Genomic DNA, 20123 nt, shown 5'->3' with positions numbered 1-20123 from the left:
GTCGGTCCCAGGACAGCCCGGCGCACGAGCCTAGGAGCGCCCATCTCCAAAGACGTTTCACTCAGAATGGGAGCTTGAGAGGGCTCCCGAGGAAGCGACACAGGGTCACAGCTAGGGGGCGGCCTGCAATCTTGCAGCTAAGCGGTCTCGGAGGAGCCTGAATCCGCTTCTTCCCGGGCAATCTAAACTAGGTACCTCCAGCGGGACAGCTGTACAGCGCCATGAATGGAGCTGGCTCTGGCTCACATCTGCCCCAGACACTTAACGCTCCCCAGCTGCTCAGTGACCCTGGGCAAGTCACTTAATCTCAACTGCCTCAGCAAAAAAAAAAAAAAAAAAAAAAGTTGTAGTAGCTGTTCCCGCAAGGAGGTCAGAGGTTCACCTGGATATATACAAAGGATATGATCAATGTTTAGAACTGCTGACTCAGCGGTCGTAGGAAAACCCGCTCCGAACCATTGTGAATAAGAGGACGCCAATTAAAACACGAGTCCGAGGAAGGTGCTCACCACACAGGGGAAGGGCCCTCCGAGAACAAACTGGCCCGCCCTTAGGGAAGCCCGCAGCCACACAGCCAAAGCGAGAATTTCTTTTTCTTTACTGTGTATTTGTTACAAGGGTTGCAGGTTTTTGTTTTTTTTAACTGGGTGGGAGAGAGACTTTTTTTTGTGTTGTTGCTAAGTGGGGAAAAAAAAATTTCAGAGACAAGCTAGGAAGACAACGTTATTGGTGAGAAGGAGCAAACATTCACGTGTCGCTCATTTGACTTGATAGAAGAGTGTGGAGTCTCCTTCGCGCCACTGGGGGGCAGAAAGACGACTTTCCTCTCAGTCCTTTCCCGAGGTGCCTCTCTTTCCCACGTAGCACCGCGTCAGTCGCCGGCTGTACATACTGCGCCTGCGCACGGGCTCTGGCCCTTTTTTTCCCTAGCGCTGCGAGGCCCGCTGGTCTGTGCCGAGGGCGCGGGTCTCGTTCGGCAGGATGGTGAGTATTCGCTGGACCTTGGCACCCGGGTAGCTTGGTGGTCCTCCCTGCTCGGTCCCATGCCCTCTCGGAGCCCATCCAAGCCACCTGAGCGGCGGATGGATTCCGATTGCAGAGCGGCCACGGCCGGCAGCCTGCTCTGCTCCCAGCGTGGCCTAATGGCGGCTGCCGGGAGGCTGTGCTCGGGCCGCCCAGGGAGGGAAGAGGGCACCGCTAGGGCGCCGGGGTCAGGCTGGGGAGCATAGAGTATCGGTCGGGGGTAGGGGGAGAGCGTCGGGGAGGCCTGGCCGGGGCCTGTCACGGAGGCCGCGCGCTGGGCCCCCGGGGTGGGGAGAGAGGGCCGAGCCTTGGGCCTGCCGATCTCGGGGGCCGCTGCCCCTGCGTGCGGCTGGGGCTGGGGTTCAGCAGAGCTGGGCGTCCGATCAGTCCGAGGGCACAGGGGCCCTCCCCGGCCTCAGGCTCCCCTGCCAGGTTGCAGGGCGCTTGTGCACCCCGGCCCGCTGGAGCTCGCGTCCGGGAGCCGCCGCCGGCCTTCCATGTGCTTGCCCGAGCTTCCGGCTGGGGCCGCGCGTGGATCCCGGCCCCTTGGAGGAGCGGGTCTGGACCGGGCTTCTGGATTTGTGAATGCGGGGAGGACGTGGTGGGCGACTTCCCCACGGCGGGGCGCTTTCTAGCATTGAGGTTGTCTCTTTCTCTCCAAGGGGTTTGTTAAAGTCGTCAAGAACAAGGCCTACTTCAAGAGGTACCAGGTGAAGTTCCGGAGAAGGCGAGGTAGGGCCATTTCATGGGGGTTGTGGCAGAGGCCTGGGCGCTTGAGCCGCGGGGACCTCTACTAACACAAGTCTCCTTTTCAGAGGGAAAAACGGATTATTATGCGCGGAAACGCCTCGTAATCCAGGACAAGAACAAATACAACACCCCCAAGTATCGCATGATCGTCCGGGTCACCAACAGAGATATCATCTGCCAGGCAAGTGGTCCTCTGGCCCCCTGGGGCGCCATCCCCGGAGAATTGGTTAGGAAATGGTGGGCTTGAAGCAGGGTTTCTTTCTGCCGTCAACAGAAACTTGGCAATCTCGGAACTAAAATCAGGGCAGTGGGAGGGGGAAAGTGCTGTCCAGAAACTTCTGAGTCCAGACATTTCCCCTTAAAATAGTGGGTGACTGCCCTCTCTGCTGGGGTCTGGGCCACTGTCATCTCTCCTAGCTCCCTGCAACCCGCTTTCTGCTCACACTTCTTCATTTGGAACGCTCTGCTTGCCTTCATCCTCTACAAACCATTGTTTGCCGCTCTTGACCACTTCATTTTCTCTTAGGTATTCTCTGTCATTCTCCCTCAGAACCTGGAGAGGCTGAATGACTAAAAGGAATAACAAAAACTAATCTTGCAAAAAAAGAAAAATTGCCATGCTATTTCTGCTTAAATTTTTTAACTCCTGGGAGTGATATAAAGAAACGTTTAATCATCCTAATATTTATTGGTGCTTATTCCCTTTCATGAACAGAAATACTTTCCTCCTCATATGTGCTTTCTGGATAGTTGTCTTTTTTTCCACCATACCTAGATTAATCTATGAGAAACAAATGGGTTTGTAGAGAAGTACCCTGAGATCACTTGGTTTCTATATCATTGAGGCCTAAGAGGTGGCTATGTTTTCTTATTTATGATAGGATCCATCATAAGACTTGCAAATTTGAGGGTAAACAAGATTCAGGATTTTTAATATTGGTTCCAGAAAACAAATAAATGAAACATAGCCACTTTTTCCAGGAGCTTGATATTATTTGGGCATATTATTATCAAAAGTTGTCACTGTACTGATTGATATTTGGTGAACTTGGTTACAAGAGTTTTATTTGGGAGGATTTAATAACTGATGTTTATGTTTTATGGTTGCAAAACATTTCATTCTTAGGATAAAAACCAAATACATCAATGAAACATTTAAGAAAAGATGGTGTATGCTTACAGCTTAACTATATAGTATTAAATCAATATAAATTGTTGTTACATATATTTGTCATTATTAGGATTTTCTTATTGACTGGGTCCAATCATTCTGACCATTGAGGTCTACTAGCAAGCTGATTTACTAGCTTTTACGGTTGGAATTCTTTTTTAAAAATCCATTAGATAATAGTCTTTATTATATGTGTGTGCTTTGTAAGCTTGTTTTCAAGCATTTGATATTTCAACCTGAAATAGGGAAAGCTAATACTCCATAGTGATCTAGAAAAATGAATGGTGCATGTTTTTGTTAAGCAGCATTACTAGTAATAGTGATTTGCTTGTCTTTTTAACCTTTCTTAGGCTATTTTTATCATATTAATAACATAATGTTAATTTATAATTATTATGAAAGTTTACTTAGGTAGTGAATTACAGGTCTGAAAAATTACTAAAACAATGACAATGTGGTTCCTGTGGGAGACACTAATCTGATTTTTTCTTTTTTTTTTTTTTTATTAAAGATTGCTTATGCCCGTATAGAAGGGGATATGATTGTCTGTGCCGCTTATGCCCATGAGTTACCAAAGTATGGTGTGAAGGTTGGCCTGACAAATTATGCTGCCGCTTATTGTACAGGCCTGCTGCTGGCCCGCAGGGTATGTTGTGGTAACTTCATTGATATTTGGGGTGGATGTGGCTTTTCCCCTCAGTCAAGTGCTTACATTTGTATTTCCTAGCCAACTGGTTAAGAGTTTATTATAATATGTATAATTTTATATCTTAAGATTTGATTTGATTCTTTAAAATCTCAGTCTCATTAATGGTATTATGAGAGTAACTGAGGGCTTTGAGGCCCTCCTGCTAATTACAGAACATGAAAAGTAGTGATGAAAATATTATAAGATTGATTGAGATCTCTTTGGTTGGACTCTAATTAGCCCAAACTTTTCATGGGTGTGTCTTAAGACATTTTTTGGCCATTAGGTGTGGAGGTGGGTTATTGTTTTGTTATCAGTCCCTAGATGGCAGCATTTTAATTAGAGAAAAATGGAGTTGAAAGGAGTATTATTAGGTAGCCTGATCATATAGCCCCTGCTTGCCCTTGTTTTTTGCTAAGTAGAATAATCGCGTTAACGGGCTTTCATTTTGAGTATGTGTGTATTTTGCTTAGAAAGCATTCAAGAAGTGGCTTAGGGTATGTGAGATGTTTTAAGCTCGTAGAAAGGTTAGGGCCTATAAAAAGACTTTGAAAGGGGAAGAAATTTACATTTTGGAATCTCTGAACTTAATGTCAGAAAATTAAAAAATTTTTAAAAAGAATTCCTAGTTCTGTATATTGAAATGTATGTTTAGTTGGTGTTGTTTTGTTGTTGTTGTCAATAGCTTCTTAACAGATTTGGCATGGACAAGATCTATGAAGGCCAGGTAGAGGTGACCGGAGATGAATACAATGTGGAAAGCATTGATGGTCAGCCTGGTGCTTTTACCTGTTACCTGGATGCAGGTCTTGCCAGAACTACCACAGGAAACAAAGTCTTTGGGGCCCTTAAGGGAGCTGTGGATGGTGGTCTATCTATTCCTCACAGGTAAATAAGATGGGTTTGGAGAGTTTTCCTTGGGAGGTATGGGAGGTAGAGCAACTTAGGCTGTTTAATATTTGCCCTACACCCCCCTAGGAGTAAAATGCTCAGGCCATTGAAGAAATAGATAGGATGAAGATTCTCACTACATCTATTTATTTTGAAATTTATGATTACTTTGGTCGGAAAATCAAGGATTTGTAAGAGCAGGAAATTTGGGAATTTGGTGATTTATATTTAGTGACTTGGGTATAGCTTTTCTTGATAGCGCAGAAATTTTCAACTAGCTTATAGTTTTACTATAGTGCGAGATTTTGAAAAGATTTTATGGAATATTTAAAGATGACTTTGGACTGTGATGAGTGTTATATTGGAATCTCAGGAAGCCCTTGAGCCGTTTTTAATTTTGCTATTTTTCTAGACCTTACTGTTTCAGGTCTATTTACACTTTTTCATTGGAATAGTGTACTGTATTTCCTCCTTAGAGTGGTTTAGGCTTAGCTGCTGAATGATGATATCCCACTGACTGAGTTGCTTATGATGCAATTAGTTTCAAGACGGGACTGATGGCAGATAATGTGTAGTTATTTGTATACAACTGCATTCTGTGGAAATACTAATTTCTAAAATTTTGTTTTAGTACCAAACGCTTCCCTGGGTATGATTCAGAAAGCAAAGAATTCAATGCAGAAGTACATCGTAAACATATTATGGGCCAAAATGTTGCAGATTATATGCGTTATCTCATGGAAGAAGATGAAGATGCTTACAAAAAACAATTCTCACAGTACATAAAGAACAATATAACTCCTGACATGGTAAGAAGTTTGCCATAATAGGCCCAAATTGGCCATGAAGTTTAAGGAAATTGACAGCTGTGAAGAAATAGCTTGAAAAAAGGGAACTGTTAAATGACCATATAAATGGACTGTATAAGCATTAGTTGGGGCTTTTCTAGGTAAGCATGCACATTTGATTAAAAAGGAAAATGGAAGCAGATAGAACTCAATACAAGTAGTTATGAACGTGTTGTGATTTAAATGGTCTCTTCCCCTTAGATCAGTGCCCAAGTAAACTTTATTGGGAGATAGTTTGCCTTGGCCCAGCTGCTATTTCATATAGCAGACATGCATGGTGTGTGGGTAGTACTGAACTCTTCCATGCTTAGTTTCTTTCTAGTCCTCTTCATGAATCAGAACTGCTGAGGTGCTTGTTGGGATGTCTTTCACTAGGGGCCTGCCATGACTTCTTTGGTCACTGGAATATTTAGGTACAATTCCCTGGCACAGGTCTAAAACTCTAATGGAGAACATGGCAGGGATTAGAGTGGCTGCTGCACCAGAGACCTGTCTCCAGAATGCCTTGATTGAGAACCAGCCACTTTCCTAGATGGCAGCTTGTCAACGTTAGGTAGTGTTTAAAGCCAAATATGCAAAGTTATGTAAGGAAGGAGGAATTCATGAGTGGTACCAGGTAGATTTTTTTTTTTTTTTTTTCAGGCAAAGGTAAAACTTGAGACTGAAAGAAAGCTTAGTTTGGTGACAGATTTTCAGCTTAGTTGAGATTTCTTTTTCTTAGTATGTATGTTGGTCCTGATCATTCTCAGGATAGAAACAAAAAACCCCTCGTGATCACATCCTGGTGCCTACCGAGCTAGGTGGACGGGCAGGAGAAAGGCAGGGCAAGTAATTGCTCTTTGGGTAGAGTAAAATATTTTTGCCATTGGCACGTAAAAGTAACTGACATCACATCTTAATCTCAGTCTTGGGTGCCTTTGAGAGGATATTTCCCAGTTAGTTGCAAGGACCATCTGACTTTACAGATGTGTTAAAAGCTACTGGTCCTTGTTATATGTTACTTGTAAGCGAGTTGTGAATGTAGCCGTCATAGGATTCCAAACATTTCAGGAGGGTTTCTGTGCTGTGTGAATGTCAGATCTGTAAACCTGGACGTCCTCTTGCAGAGCTAGCTACGCTTCCAGCCATCAGTAGATCTGGTCCTGATCCCTGCTCATGCTGTGCTCTGTGTAGGAATGACGATACAGATGTAGGTGAGCTTAGGTATTACATTAGTAAAAGAAGCACTTGGGCTTTTTAAAAGAAACAATGTGACCCTAAAAGTTTACTTGTAGACATTTTAATGAATGGGCAAGGTTGAGTAGTGGGTTAGCCAGGTTAAGCAGGAACTTAGCATGTGATTTCTGAACCACAAGCTTTTCATCTGTAAAATGGGAGTCATGATTTTACTGTCTCCCTTACTAGCTTGTCAGTGAGAGCTTTTTGTATGTCAGCTATAAACTAAATACTGAGATAGTTTAACGTAGCACCTTAATGAAAAAGGTCCAGTGCACCCGCCCTGCACCATTGGGTACTTGGTAGGTGCCAGCACAAAGAGCATCAGTGATGGTCTGACAAAAAGGAATGCACTTAGAATTCCTCTAAATTGTGATGCCATTTAACACTCTTAGTGTGCAAGTAGCTCTGGCATTAAAAGCTACTCATGTGCTAAGAGATTTGTTGAGTTAGGATAGAATTGTTTAATGACCATGAAATCCAGGCCCATCAGGAATCTGGTTTATTGGTTCTTTTCCCCTGTTTCCAAATTCTGGCCTCCTGCAGGACCTGGCTTATGAGCTTCCCATGTGCTGATGGGAAGGCTTCTTGGACTCCTGAGCTACTAAATCCCTTGTCCCCAAGGTTATCTTGTATCTGGTTTGTATTTTGCATATTCCTATATACACAGGCATGTTAGAATGGTAACATCTTTGAGGAGAGAAAATATTTCAATTCTGTCTTTATATCCCTGGTGTATATCCTGGTTTCTGGCTTATAGGGACTGTTTAATAAGCCCTGGCTTGATTGCTCTTTATTTAGAAAGTATAGTTGAAACAATTGACCAGGAACTAAACTTTTTATCCAGTCTGAAAATATTTTGACTTGAGAATCCTATGATGTTTGGAAGAATGACCCTTGACTTTTTAACTGCTTTTGAAAAGTCCTTTCAGAAATGGACTGTCCTAAAATAAAGCCTTTTTGAAAGAAGAAAATTGAGTCATTTAAAGAAAACACTATTTTTCTGAGCCTCTTTTCTTTCACAACAAGTGTTCTAACCTATATATAACGTACAAGCCAAGTTTGAATTAAAAGGAAAAAAACGAATACATTGAAAACTAACACGATTATAAATTGTATTTCTTATTTTATATGAGCATAAGGATTAAGCAGATGATAACCATTAAACATTTCAGATTATTTTCCCTTTGAAATTAGTAAAGGCTTTTGGAAGCTGTAGTGGTAAAACTTGCACTTAGTGATGCATAAGGTTTGGCTGGGGCATTTGAAGGGAAACCAAATACTGTTTGGCTCCCTTTATTTCAGATGGAGGAGATGTACAAGAAAGCTCATGCTGGTATACGGGAGAACCCAGTGTATGAAAAGAAACCCAAGAGGGAAGTCAAAAAGAAAAGGTATGTCGCATTCATTCTGGCTCAGTCTCTCTTTTTGTACGAGTACAATGCTGTGAAAATGTTGTACTGGGTTCTGCTACTCTTTTTTCTGCTGAGCCCTTGGTGTGAATTTGCAAACTCGATCACTGGCTCTGCATGACGTTGCAGAAGCAAGGGGAACCAGGTTTGCAAAAGTAATTGTGGTGATAGAAGTTTATTTGCCTCGGAATTGAAATTTTCCAGGCACCTTGTTCTATCCTAAGACAAGATAACTGGGCATTACTTTGTCTTGAAAATCTGGTATAATTGAGCACTTTGGGTTATTTGGGATCGTCAACTTATGATTGAGTTCGTTGGTTAAGAATTTACCATAGGGACCACAGTAGACATCTCAGAGTGACATGAGTGAATCGATAAGGGAATGTTGGGAATCATCTTGTAGAATAGTTAGACCTTGGGAAAGGAAGCCGACCCAAGTCATTGATTGGGGCTGGGGTAAGAAATCATTCACAGCATTCACATGGATACAAAGTAGAAACGGGCAGGGTGGCAGGAGATGGAATTACGAGAGTCTGGTTTGGCTGAAACATGAACTGAAAGACAAAGGTGAGTTGGAACCAAAAGGATGAACAGCAGCAGCATCAGGGGAAGGGTTATTCGTAGTGGGGAATGTCAGTGAATCCTTAGTGAGACCTTGGGCAGGTGAGAGGGAAAGTGAGTGAAGATTTGAGATTGCCAGAGTTGAAAGAACGAACCTGGCAAGTGAGTGGATATGGTTAGGAGGGAAAAAGAAGACTATGAACTTATTGATTCCTAAGGGGGTAATGGCAGTAGTGATGTCATCAACAGAAATTGGTATGCTGGAGGACCCAGTTTGGGGCAAAAATGACTAGTTTTGGATTGTTATCAATTTGAATTACAGACTTGAGGGTATTTAGCTGATCTTAGCCCAGGTGCTAAGGAGGCTCTTCAGGGCTACAAATGTGATTTTGGTATGACAGTGAAGCTATGGATTGGGATGTGGGGAGGGAAAGTATGTGTGGGAAGAGAACTACAATGAGAATTTGGAAGCCAGTAGAGTGCTTGCAATGTCGGGGAATCCAAGGGATGAGAAAGGCAAAGCTGCCAGGGAATAAGGAGGCATTGGTGCTTTGGTGTAGTGTCAGTCGGATTGCAAGGGGTTAAAAGGGTGGGTGGTAAGGAAAGGAGCTCAGTAGTCCTCTGTACAGGTCTGGTGATGAGTCAGGGGAAAGTTAGAGGAGGAGGAAGAAATAAAAGTGAGCAAGATTCCAAAAGAAAGGAGAGGAGGCAACTAACATCCTGAAAGCAGTCAGGGTCCCTTGCTGGAGGAGGGGTCCCTGAAGTATAGAAAGGGATTCAAAAAGAATTAAATGCCAAGTGATGGCCTACATGTGCAAGACCCATTTGTAGATCGAGAAAAAAGGCATATGGGACACTTAAGAAGTTAAGTGGGGTTGGAGTGCTGGCTAGTTTGTGGGACAAACTGCAGTTTGTGCCGTCAGGAGCTTCAGCATTTGCTGAAGACTCAAAGACTCCAGGTTAACATTTGTGAGCTCTGATCATGTTTTTTTTTTTTTTTTGCTTGGTAGATGGAACCGCCCCAAAATGTCCCTTGCCCAGAAGAAAGACCGAGTTGCTCAGAAGAAAGCAAGTTTCCTCAGAGCTCAGGAGAGGGCAGCTGACAGTTAAAACATCAAAATCTGTAATTTTCTATGAAGATTTTCAGATAGACAATAAACTTATTGAACAACAACCGTGTCTATTAATGAAGCTTTTATAAACTATAGCCCAGGAGGATGAAGTTCTTTTTTCCAAGATGGTGGTAATGATATCTGTTTATTTTCTGAACATATAGTCTTAGTTGAACTTGACTGCAGCAAAATGGGACTGGCAGCTGCATCTCCATGATGGTTACAGCCTGTCCCTAATGCTGCTAAAGTGACCATGATAGCCTATTGGATACAATAAGCAACATAGATAATGGCAGCTAGTTTGCCTACTAAGGAATGAATGAGCTGGATGGCCATCCATAAAATAAGTTAAGGTTCCCTTTTGGCTGTGACAGATGAGGAAATGCTACAAATAGGAAATACACTTCCAGCCATTTATTGAAACCAGATGCTTAGTGGAATGGAAAGGAAAAGCACCTTAAATGGTACAACTGTAAAGAAAACTGAAAAAAGAAAGGAAAAAAAAAAACCAAAACCGTGAAAACGCCATGATCAATAAAGTCCACTGCCTGATCAGACCATGTACAATTTAGACACAGCTGGAGGACACAAGCAATTGCAGTTGGAATCTTTTCCAGCAACAAACATTGGCTCTTTCTCTAAAAGTAGAACATTCTACTTTATGGAGAGATCAAAAAAAGATTGTCATTGTGCGCAAGGTTTGAAAATACATGCCAGAACAAAGTATGTACAGGTCAGATGCACTCGGGATCTACTTTGCTGCTAATCTTTTTGTCCTGAGTACATAGAAAGACGGGTGAAGGAAGGCTTTCTCAGTGTGCATACTCATAGACTTGATGTGGGATGCCATTTGGGGGACACAAGATAGCTTAATACTTTTCAGTTGATAACTTAAAGGCCTTATTAAGATTTCGTGATTAATTCCACGTCTGCCACATCTTAAACAAAATGGATAGAATTGAGACTTTGTACCTCAACTGGTTCGTTACCTTTTAAAAGTGTTTTGATCAGGTCAGCTGGCCATTTTACTTCTACTGGAGGTCAAATATGACAACTTTCCTATGCATATTCTGTATCTAATACCTGGTTTTGGAGGCATCTTGGACTGCAAATACTAAATGGCCAGAGCTTGTGAGGAAGAGACCTTTCAGAATTGTGGGAGAGCAGGATTTTAAGACAGTTTTAATTTGTGCCCTTTTACATAACCATTCCATTTCTAATACTTTGTAATTTACTGATGTAAAAAATAGACTAATAACTTGTGTATTGGTAGTTTTAAAGAAATTTCCAGTTTCCCCAAAGTTCTGATATAGAGCTAGAGGAAATATCCATAATTTACTCAAGAGCGTAGCGTTCAAGATCTGAATGAGGTAAGAATGTAAAGAAACTGAAGGTAAGTCCCATTACCTGTTTATACCAAAGAATTTAATTTATCTGCTTAGCAATTTAAATTTCCCATTAATGTGCAAATTCTGCCATGCTGAAACATTAGTAAACTATGTGAAAGTTAAATTAATTTTTAAAACAGCAGCTTGGATTTGACCACATTTCCAGCAGTGGCCTCTTGGCTAACAAAGAATTTCTTGCAAAAACCATTGTCATTAACATGGGTATTCACATGTAATGAGGATTTTCACAGCATTAGGAGTGAAGAACAAGTAGGCGTCTGAGAAACAGACTAGAGGTTCTTGTATTCACATCTCCTAACTTTTCTGGTACCATGAAGGGGCCAGGGACTTAGAAGCTGAAGCTGGGACCCAGAATCCTGGCTGCCACTCACTAGCAGCATTCAGCCTCAGTTTCCTGAGCATACAATGGGAATTATTCTGCCCCACATCCCTTGCAGGACTGTTAGAAAAAGTGGCGACTTATGTAAAATTTTGTAAACTATACAAGTAGAAGACCCTCATCTGCTGACAGTGGCTTAGAGAGGATGGGCTCTGACCTCCGCTAAGCCTTCGGAAAAGTTGCGAGGGGATTGGGCACAGAATGTTGAATTTCTGGGAAGGGGTTGGAAGGGACATTGATGGAGAAGGGGCTCTTTTTTAATGGTCAGGGGCAAGTTTCCCATGTCTGATATCAACTAGGAATCATTTGTATGAGAAATTTTCTTCCACAGTAATGTCTTTAGGTTATTTAATATCAAAGAATGCTCCATTTCCATCTGGTTTGCCGTGACCGTGAGGGCAACACAGGATTGGAGTTGCTTCTCCAACTCTTCCCGGATCTCTGTGGGTGCCCCACGCAGCAGGTAGTCTTTGAGCAAGGTGCAAGCCTTGGCCAGGTTGGGCTGGATCACTTCTGAAGTGCACTTCATCCTGCTCCGGTCACAGCTAGTTCTACAATCTGCACCGTAAACACAGTCCAGGTCAGATTCACAGTGACGATCTTTAATTAACTCTTTGAGATTCATTTCTGGCACAATTTTTCTCATGTCCACCATTTTCAAATCATACTTATCATTATATCCCAAGTTTTTGGCACTCGTGTCACACATAAGGAAGTTTCCGTAGGGACCATGAAAAACATCTTCTACAAATTCTAGAAGTCCTATGGCTATTTTAGCCTTCCTAGGCCATGAGGGTGTGAACAACTGATCCAGGGTTCTCCTGAAACCAGAGGGAATGAAAAGTTCAATTACCCAAGGAAGGCTTATTCCATAAAGAGAGGTGTAGTCCACTCTTTCCATCATGTAGAGATCTCCACAGAAGCCCATTAGCTTTGGTGTGTGCTCTTTGTCCTGAAGGATGACCATGAGCAGGAACTCGTTGAGCTGAAGAAGGGCCCAGGCAGACTTGGCTTCGGGCAGGGAAACTCGGCCATCTTTGTTTCCGTCGGCCACTGAGAGGATGAGATTGACCAGCTCCGAAAGATTTCCTTGGTCACCCAACTTGGCCTGGTGGTGACAAGAATTCTTAGCCATATTTAAAGAAAATCATCAAAATTGCTAAGGTGCACGCACGCACACACACAAACACGCACACACGCACACACACACACCTGAGTTCTGAAACATCTATTCTTGAGATAAGGGAAGCATTTGTTCCTCACTCTGTAATGTCCTTACCTAAATTTCTACACAAGTGAGCTACCTAGTATTCATCACTGTTCTAACCCTCTTTTGGACGTCTCCCAAATGTTGCTATGTGTGTTTTAGGACATTTTTTGCTTGGATGGGTAGATGTGGAAGGAAGGTGAGAGATGGGCCGGAAGAACTTGATTATCTTCTTTATAAAAAAGAGGTCACTCCATGGTTGTTTTTTTGATTATTCTCTTTTTTTTTTTAGCTCTTTAGCTTTTCATATTTATTAAGCATATTTGCAAAAAGCTAAGCATGGTAATCTGCCATACAACAGAAGCTTAATAAATGCTTCCTTTCTCTACTGAGAGGTCATTTCCACTGAATTGAGTACTCTGCTCATCTCCCACTATTGGAGCAATAGAATTCTGCCTCCCACTTTGTTTTTATAGGAATTTAAGGCATTCACTGAGAGAGACCATAAGGACAGCATTTAAACTCAAGGCATATCTCAAGATAGATTTTTTTTTTTTTTTTTGGGAGGGGGAGAGAAGGGGAAGAAGGATGTTTACCTAGGCCAGTGGTCCTCAAAGTGTAGTCCAAAGAATTGTTGGGGTCTTTGAAACCCTTTCAGAGGGTCTACAAATTCAAAATTATTTTTTATTTCTAATATAGTAAATAGCTATAAATATAACCCATGTGAACAAAAACTCTTTGAACAGATCCTCGATAGTTTTTTAACAACATGAAGATACTGAGAACAAAGGTTTGAGAACCACTGGCCTAGGCAATTGGGGTTAAGTGACTTATCCGGTCACACAGCTAGTAAGTGCTAAGTATCTGAAATCACATTTGAACTCAAGCTCTCCTGATTCCAGGGCTGGTGCTCTATCCACTGCACTATCTAGCTGCCCCATCCAGAGAGGTAGATATTAAAAACTACACTTGTACTTTGTCTTCTACATATTTTCATGCTGTTTTTACTACAAAAATTCACTGTTTTGTCAACTTTCCATAGTGCTAGCTTATCTTACTTCAGTATTTAAAAGACTAATTTCTTAATAAATAAAATGATGTTTAATCAATCATAGTTGTTGGAAAGTATTAAATTTTGGTCTTAGAGCCATACTAATATTTCAATCCTGGGCTAAAAGTTTGTTTCAATAAAGGAACTTCCACTGGTCACCAGGAAGTTGGCCACCCATGAGGAGACTCATTTTGGCCACAGCAAATCTTAAATACCATATTCTAATGCATAAGATCCCAGATTAAGAGCAGAAAAGGCCCCTGGGAGGCCTTTGAGTTTAACTCTCATTTAGACATTAGCATATGGAGGGTGACCCAGGTTAAATGATTTAAAGGAGCTCACACAGCTAGTCAGTGAGGTAAGTAGGATTTTGGACCCAGGACTCCTGATTACAGGCCCAATATCATACTGCCTCTGCTCCTCAATAATTACTCAGCTTGAGAACATTATAGATCCTTAAAGTGCAAGAGTTTTAAATGCTAAATCTTTGGTATTTATGATATTTTATTAGCATGTATTATATGTAGTTTCATCCAGCTAATTAGCAAAGTCTTCTAAATAAGAACAAAACATACTAAAACTGACTCAAATCTTGATTTCTCTTATGTTCTCCCACCTTTATTATCTTCAGTAATAAAATTACTAAAAGCAAAAAAACCCCCAAAAACCCAAAACAACTCTGTGACTTGGTCTAGGAAAATATCTTCTCAGCAAACTTGTGTTACATTGTGTACATTGTATAGTCAGAGATGGCTTTCACTTGTTTGCCACAAATCAGTTCCATATCTTTTACTTTAACCATGAAACACCTGCTGTCAACATTTTGCTTGAATATTGGCTGGATGAGTTCAGCTTAAAGAAACTCAAAAAAGCTCCTCCCAAAATGGAAGGTTAGACTCAGCCATATAGGCCAGAAACAGTATGTCCTCGGATGATTTCAGCTACATTCTTTGAGATTCTTACTCTGATTATAATGGGTGAGGGCCCTTCCAGTAGTACTTGTACAAGATGTCTGATCAGTTTAGCACACGGGAGTCAGAAAATGTATCCTAGAAATTTAGGAAATTTAGCTAGAAATTTATATAGAGCGAAAGGAAAAAGGTTTTATGAATGTCATGCTTACTTTAAAGAGACTATACACCATTTCTTTGAATTTCTGGACTGTTGTTCCCCGAGTCGGCTTCTCAAATAAAACAACTTCTTTTCTTGGTTCCAACTCAGTCCCGAAATCAAGGTGAGGGGCTTGTTCCATCTGACACTTGACAACGCCCTGCAGATTTCCCCAAACACCTAAATACATCTATGTGAAAAACATGAAAAGCTCAATGATCTTTTGGGGCTCACACATGAACACATTACTCTGAAAATACGATTTTTTCTTTGTCCTTTCTTTACCTATAAAGAATTGTTTGGATCTGAGCCACAGATTTTTCTTTTTGGGTTGTAGGTATGAAATATTTCCTCAAAACACATATGAGATGATATTTTGGGCTCAGTGAATAAGAAGTCTTTCTAGAGTCTGTGATTGGTTTCTGGAGTGAAGTTATATGCCTGTGTCAACCTCTTTGCCCAGAATCTCTCATCCCCTCTTGGCAGCAGAATCTTAAACCTGAAGACTCTTTCTTGAGTTTTTGAAGGGCTGTGATCTGTCCTTCACAAAATCACAAAAATGAAATTACAGATTGTTGAAATATTTGCAGTGCTTTAGCAATCTTGCGAAAAATTAGGGAAGCTAAAAGAATTTGTAGTCATAAACAGTTCTGCTCTGCCCAGCAGACTGTGAGTTCCTTGGGATCAGGGACTGATTTTTGAGTTTCTTTGTATTCCCAGTGTTTAGCACAGTGCTTGGCACATAGGCAATGCTTAATAAATGCTTGTTGACCTGCTCTGTCATGCTAGTGTGAATTTTCAGTGTGGATTTGAATCCTATTCTGGTTACAGGGAAAATGACGGATTGAGAGTTTCATGCATCCCATGTTTATTCCTCCTGGCCACACAGCACTTGCTTTAGGAGAGATTGCTCTGTGCACTTGAGCAGCATTGACTACTTGGCAATTGGTGTCAAGTCCCTATATTTGCAATACATCTCATTTGAAACAAAGGTCTATCAGTCATGGTCCTCTGTGTAATATTTAGGAATTCTACAGCTCCTTTCCTAATGTGAATATTGAAAATGATTAATCTGGATATTCAGAACATCTTACCCATATGGCTGCTATTACAGGTATAAACATGAGGATTAGGAAAAAGATGGATGACTCATGTTGCCAGCAGAGCAAGCTCTGGAAGTCTGGCTGATACCATAACCTTTTATTAATCTCCCATTTTGTAGTGCTTGATGGAAGCTTGCTGAATCATTTTTTTTCCCATAGTGATGAATACCTAAAATGCCTGTACTAGACAGTATTACCTGTGACCATGAGAAGCCTCCTGGAAGGAAGGTACTTACTTCTCACCTACGAGTGCTTTTCAGTCCTTCACTTTACAGGAAAGACTGTTAACAAGGGAATTGCTTATCTAATATTGAGAAGTTTAGTTCCTCATATTTAACATATATAGGACTGCTTGCCATCTAGGGGAGGGGATGGAGGGAGGGAGGGGAAAAATCGGAACAGAAGTGAGTGCAAGGGATAATGTTGTAAAAAAAAATTACCCTGGCATGGGTTCTATCAATAAAAAGTTATCATGAAAAATAAATAAGTAAATAAATGAAATAAGTGAAAATAAATAAATAAATGAATTTTAAAAAACCATTAAAATAATGTAATCTAGGAAAAAAATGTATAAGGCTATAAATTTAGGGAATTCTTTTTAACTTAGTATGTGTTAGTCTTATAGAATTATGGTTATTAATGCCAAAAGTCTTGTTCACCACAACTAAAATGTCCAATATATTAATTTAATGAATACTGAATTCACAATAAAACAATATTATAACCAAAAAAAAAAGAGAGAAGCTTAGTTCTTGGCCCCACCATGCATGTGTAGGCAATGCAACTTGGTGTCTGTCACTGAATATGAAACCTCAGTTATCTCTGAGATCATTTAGTGTAACCCATAATGAGTTACCAAGTAAAAGTAGTACTTATTTATTATTATTACGTCTTCAAGTATAGTCTAAGAGATCCACCATGCATCTGTATTCATACAAATGAATAATTTGGTTAAGGGGCCATTACTAAATTTCTCAATCCATTACTATTTTTAAAAAAAGGACAAGATAACAGTATTGCTTTGTGGGCAAGGGAACAATCAAACAAATGAGTCAATCTGATGGATGCTATTAATGAAAAGGAAGTAAACATGAATTTCAGAAGTAATTTAAAGTTTTTTATATAGGCTATTTATATCATTTTGAGCTGCTGGGAAGGACGTATTGGGATATGGATCATTTTCATTATTTAATACTGTCAGCAAGAGAAGCTATTCCTTTTTACAGATGCAAATTCAAGGGTTTATATCTGACACATTTTGTCTGTTAAAAAGATTTGCTTTTGTTTCTTTTTCATTCTCTTAAATCAAGATAAAAAATGAAAATGTAGTCGGTTACTTTAAACATAGGGGAGAGACAGACCACTAGAATAGGGTGCTCTGAAAAATGTTTTTTAAAGTAACTCATTTTCGAATATGTTTTGTTGCTCTTTGTGAATCCATTTGGGATTTTCTTGTTAAAAATCTTGGAGGGGTTTGCCCTTTCCTTTCCCAGCTCATTTTATAGAGGAGGAAACAGGCAGACAGAGAAAAGTTGACTTGCCCAGGAACACACAGCTAGTAAGTATTTGAGTCTGGATTTGAGTTCAGGTCTTCATGACTTATGGCCCAGAGCTTTATCCACCGGGCACCTACTTATCCTCATTACAGTGGTAACTACTATACATTCTTTTTTCATTTCTCTGTCAAGGGTATTAGACTTCCCAGCCAGGAGTTCCTAAACCAATGACATCTCAAGTCTCGTTCATAAACATTATTTTCCAAAGAAAAGGCTTTGAAAAAATATCTTTGAAGAACCTCATAGGGTTCCAAAATCTAACCAAAAAGGCTCATTCCCAGAACAAATCTTGATCAAGTAATTGCACGAGAAACATGTCATTTTAGATTGAGCCAGAAGAGGGCATTGTTGTGTCAAATACACAAGGAGGCCAGACAAGAAAGAAGGAAGCAGCCACAAGCTGAAAATGTCATTTAGAGGAATAATGTCCAAATTTGCCAACTTGACATTTCAGGCCTCTCCCCGTTGCGGCCCAAACAAGACATTCCAGCTTCTCTACCATGACTTTACACATTCCATTCCAGCCAGATATGCCCAATTCTGTCCTGGCCCCGTACTGTTCTCAGGGTTTAGAGAAGTCAAAAAATTATCTTTCAAAATGTCTTGCAGCTTTCAAGGCCCCAGTTAAATGCCACCTTTTTTATGAATCCTTCCCTGAATAGATGCACTTTCTCCTCTGGGATCCCCATAGCACTGATACCTCTCTCTCTAATTGCATTAATCAGCTCCTGTCTTACACTATGGAGCAATTTGTATATTTGTGTCTTCTTTCCCTTCACTTCTTCACCCAAGGTGATATAAAATCCTTTCTGGCAGCCACAGTTATTTTTCTTTCCACAGTGCCTGGGATACACAAGAAAATTTGCAATATTTAAATGATACTTTATTTAATGTAATATTTTAGAAATCCTTTATTGATTTGAACTTCTCTACCATTGGAAAAATAGGGTCTATAAGGAGCCTTCCTCTCTACTCTGCCTAGGGGCCCTTAGGTTATTCTGTATGTTTAAGACCGATCATCCTAAATAATTCGTATGCAGTTTAAAGTTTTAATTTTATTTCAATGACTAGCTCTAGTCTTAGTTTCATCTTGTCAGTGTTACTATAATGTAGTTTGCCATCTACACTCAGAGAAGACTGTGGGAACTGGGTGTGGATCCCAATATAGCATTTTCACTCTTGTTGTTGTTTCCTTGCATTTTATTTTCTTTCTCATTTTTTCCTGTTTGATTTGAATTTTCTTATGCAGCAAGATAATTGTATAAATTTGTATTCATATATTGGATTTAATATATGTTTCTACTATGTTTAACATATATTGGATTATTTGCCATCCAGGGGAGGGGGGAAAAAGGGGGAGAATTGGAATACAAGATTTTGCAAGGGTTAATGTTGAAAAATTATCATGAATATGTTTTGAAAATAAAAAGCTTTAATTAAAAAAAAATAATTATTGTCCAAGCTATAATGTAGCTTGGGCAATGACAGAAATGTTACTGCTGTTTTAAAACTGATTTGCATTTTCTTGTAAAATAATATATAATATTGGCACAACAGTAACAATAGCTACAATTTGGTATAATAATAAGAGAATTTATGTAGTGCTTTAAGGGTATTAAGTACCTTATAAATCTTATTACAATTAATTTAAAAAAATTATTTACTATTTTATTTCCCCTCAGTTTAATATAAAACAATTTTTAACATTTGTTTTTAAAACTTTGAGTTCTAGATTCTCTTCCTCTCTCCCTTTTCCTGCCCCTTCCCATTGAGAAGATACATGTAAAGTTATGCAAAACTTTTCCATAAAAGTCATGTGCATTTGATCTTGACTACAGTAACTGTGGGAAGTAGGTGATATTATTTTTCTTTTCATTTTACAAATGAGGAAACCAAGGTTGAGATGGGCTAAGCAATTTGCCTAGGGTCACACAGCTAGTAAGTATGAGGCAGAATTTGAAGTTGGCTCTCTCTGACTTCAGTTCCAGCACGAAAACAAAAACAACTCACTTAGCAAATGGAATTTTTATTCAAAAAGTCCATACCTGGTTGTTGGGTTTAGTCGATAAGCATTTTCCAAAATAGAGAGTTTCTTTAGCACAAAGGCTACTACATGCAGGTCCATCGATGACTCCGGTCTTATATTTATCACACTGGAAAACAAAGAAGAAAGAATAGGAAGTTCTGGATAGGAAGCTTATATTTGGAGAGGTTTTTTGAGATGAGCAATATAAACATAAACACAATTGTGAGTCTGAAGACTTGGGCTTTGTCTATGAACAGTCACGTGAGGAGACAGAAGAGTGTGGAAGTTGCATAGCTGCTACAGGCCAAGCACTTGATTCTCATGTATGGTTTTCCTTTTCAGTTTGGCACCATTGGCGTAGATACCCTCGGAGTTTCCTCCAGCTATGATCATGGGTGATGGAGAACATAAGAGACCCATGTATTATCTGTGATCTCTGCTAAATCCTAAGCAAGGCTTCAATTGTCCATAAGAATTTTCTTCCCAAATAGCTCTAAAGAAAACTTTGAATCGTGTAATATTGCCAGTGGGCAAGTACCGCCTTCCCTTCACTTCTCTCTCTCTATCTTTTTTTTTTTTTTTCATAATTATAACTTTTTATTGACAGAGCC

At 40.2% G+C, this 20123-nt stretch overlaps 2 protein-coding genes and 1 non-coding gene across 4 annotated transcripts in view; 2 read left to right on the top strand and 1 right to left on the bottom strand.

Moving 5' to 3' along the window:
* Nucleotides 1-870: 870 nt before the first annotated feature.
* Nucleotides 871-9733, top strand: RPL5 (ribosomal protein L5). 2 transcript variants are annotated; one of them, XM_051999990.1, is made up of 8 exons: nucleotides 871-984; nucleotides 1686-1755; nucleotides 1839-1954; nucleotides 3456-3590; nucleotides 4318-4520; nucleotides 5155-5333; nucleotides 7896-7980; nucleotides 9570-9733. In XM_051999990.1, exons 1-8 carry the CDS (start codon nucleotides 982-984, stop codon nucleotides 9667-9669), a joined length of 891 nt encoding a protein of 296 aa, XP_051855950.1. In that variant the 5' UTR covers nucleotides 871-981; the 3' UTR covers nucleotides 9670-9733. The 2 variants fall into 2 exon arrangements, with proteins under 2 accessions (XP_051855950.1, XP_051855949.1); XM_051999989.1 differs by having other exon boundaries at nucleotides 873-984; nucleotides 5155-5332; nucleotides 7892-7980.
* LOC127563605 (small nucleolar RNA SNORA66) lies at nucleotides 8091-8228 on the top strand. Its single transcript, XR_007954046.1, has one exon. It is a non-coding gene; the product is annotated as a small nucleolar RNA SNORA66 (small nucleolar RNA).
* A 337-nt stretch (nucleotides 9734-10070) lies between the features above and the next one.
* The window catches only part of DIPK1A (divergent protein kinase domain 1A), a 112607-nt gene continuing 102554 nt past the window's right edge, over nucleotides 10071-20123 (bottom strand). The window contains exons 3-5 of the mRNA XM_051999988.1: nucleotides 19532-19639; nucleotides 14841-15017; nucleotides 10071-12567 (exon numbers count right to left, since the gene is read on the bottom strand). Of these exons, the coding sequence (XP_051855948.1) occupies nucleotides 11755-12567; nucleotides 14841-15017; nucleotides 19532-19639 (1098 nt within the window). The 3' untranslated portion in view covers nucleotides 10071-11754. The remainder of the gene's footprint in view (nucleotides 12568-14840; nucleotides 15018-19531; nucleotides 19640-20123) is intronic.

Source organism: Antechinus flavipes, chromosome 4 (genome assembly GCF_016432865.1).
Source record: "Antechinus flavipes isolate AdamAnt ecotype Samford, QLD, Australia chromosome 4, AdamAnt_v2, whole genome shotgun sequence".
NCBI lineage: Eukaryota > Metazoa > Chordata > Mammalia > Dasyuromorphia > Dasyuridae > Antechinus > Antechinus flavipes.
Note: the sequence above shows the minus strand (reverse complement) of the source record. Positions and strands in the feature narration are given on the sequence as shown.

Excerpts from the sequence above, each read along its gene's own strand:
- RPL5 (XM_051999989.1), top strand. Across the intron at positions 1,955-3,455 it reads ACAGAGATATCATCTGCCAG|ATTGCTTATGCCCGTATAGA; the intron begins GCAAGTGGTCCT and ends TTTTTATTAAAG. Across the intron at positions 7,981-9,569 it reads AGGGAAGTCAAAAAGAAAAG|ATGGAACCGCCCCAAAATGT; the intron begins GTATGTCGCATT and ends TTTGCTTGGTAG.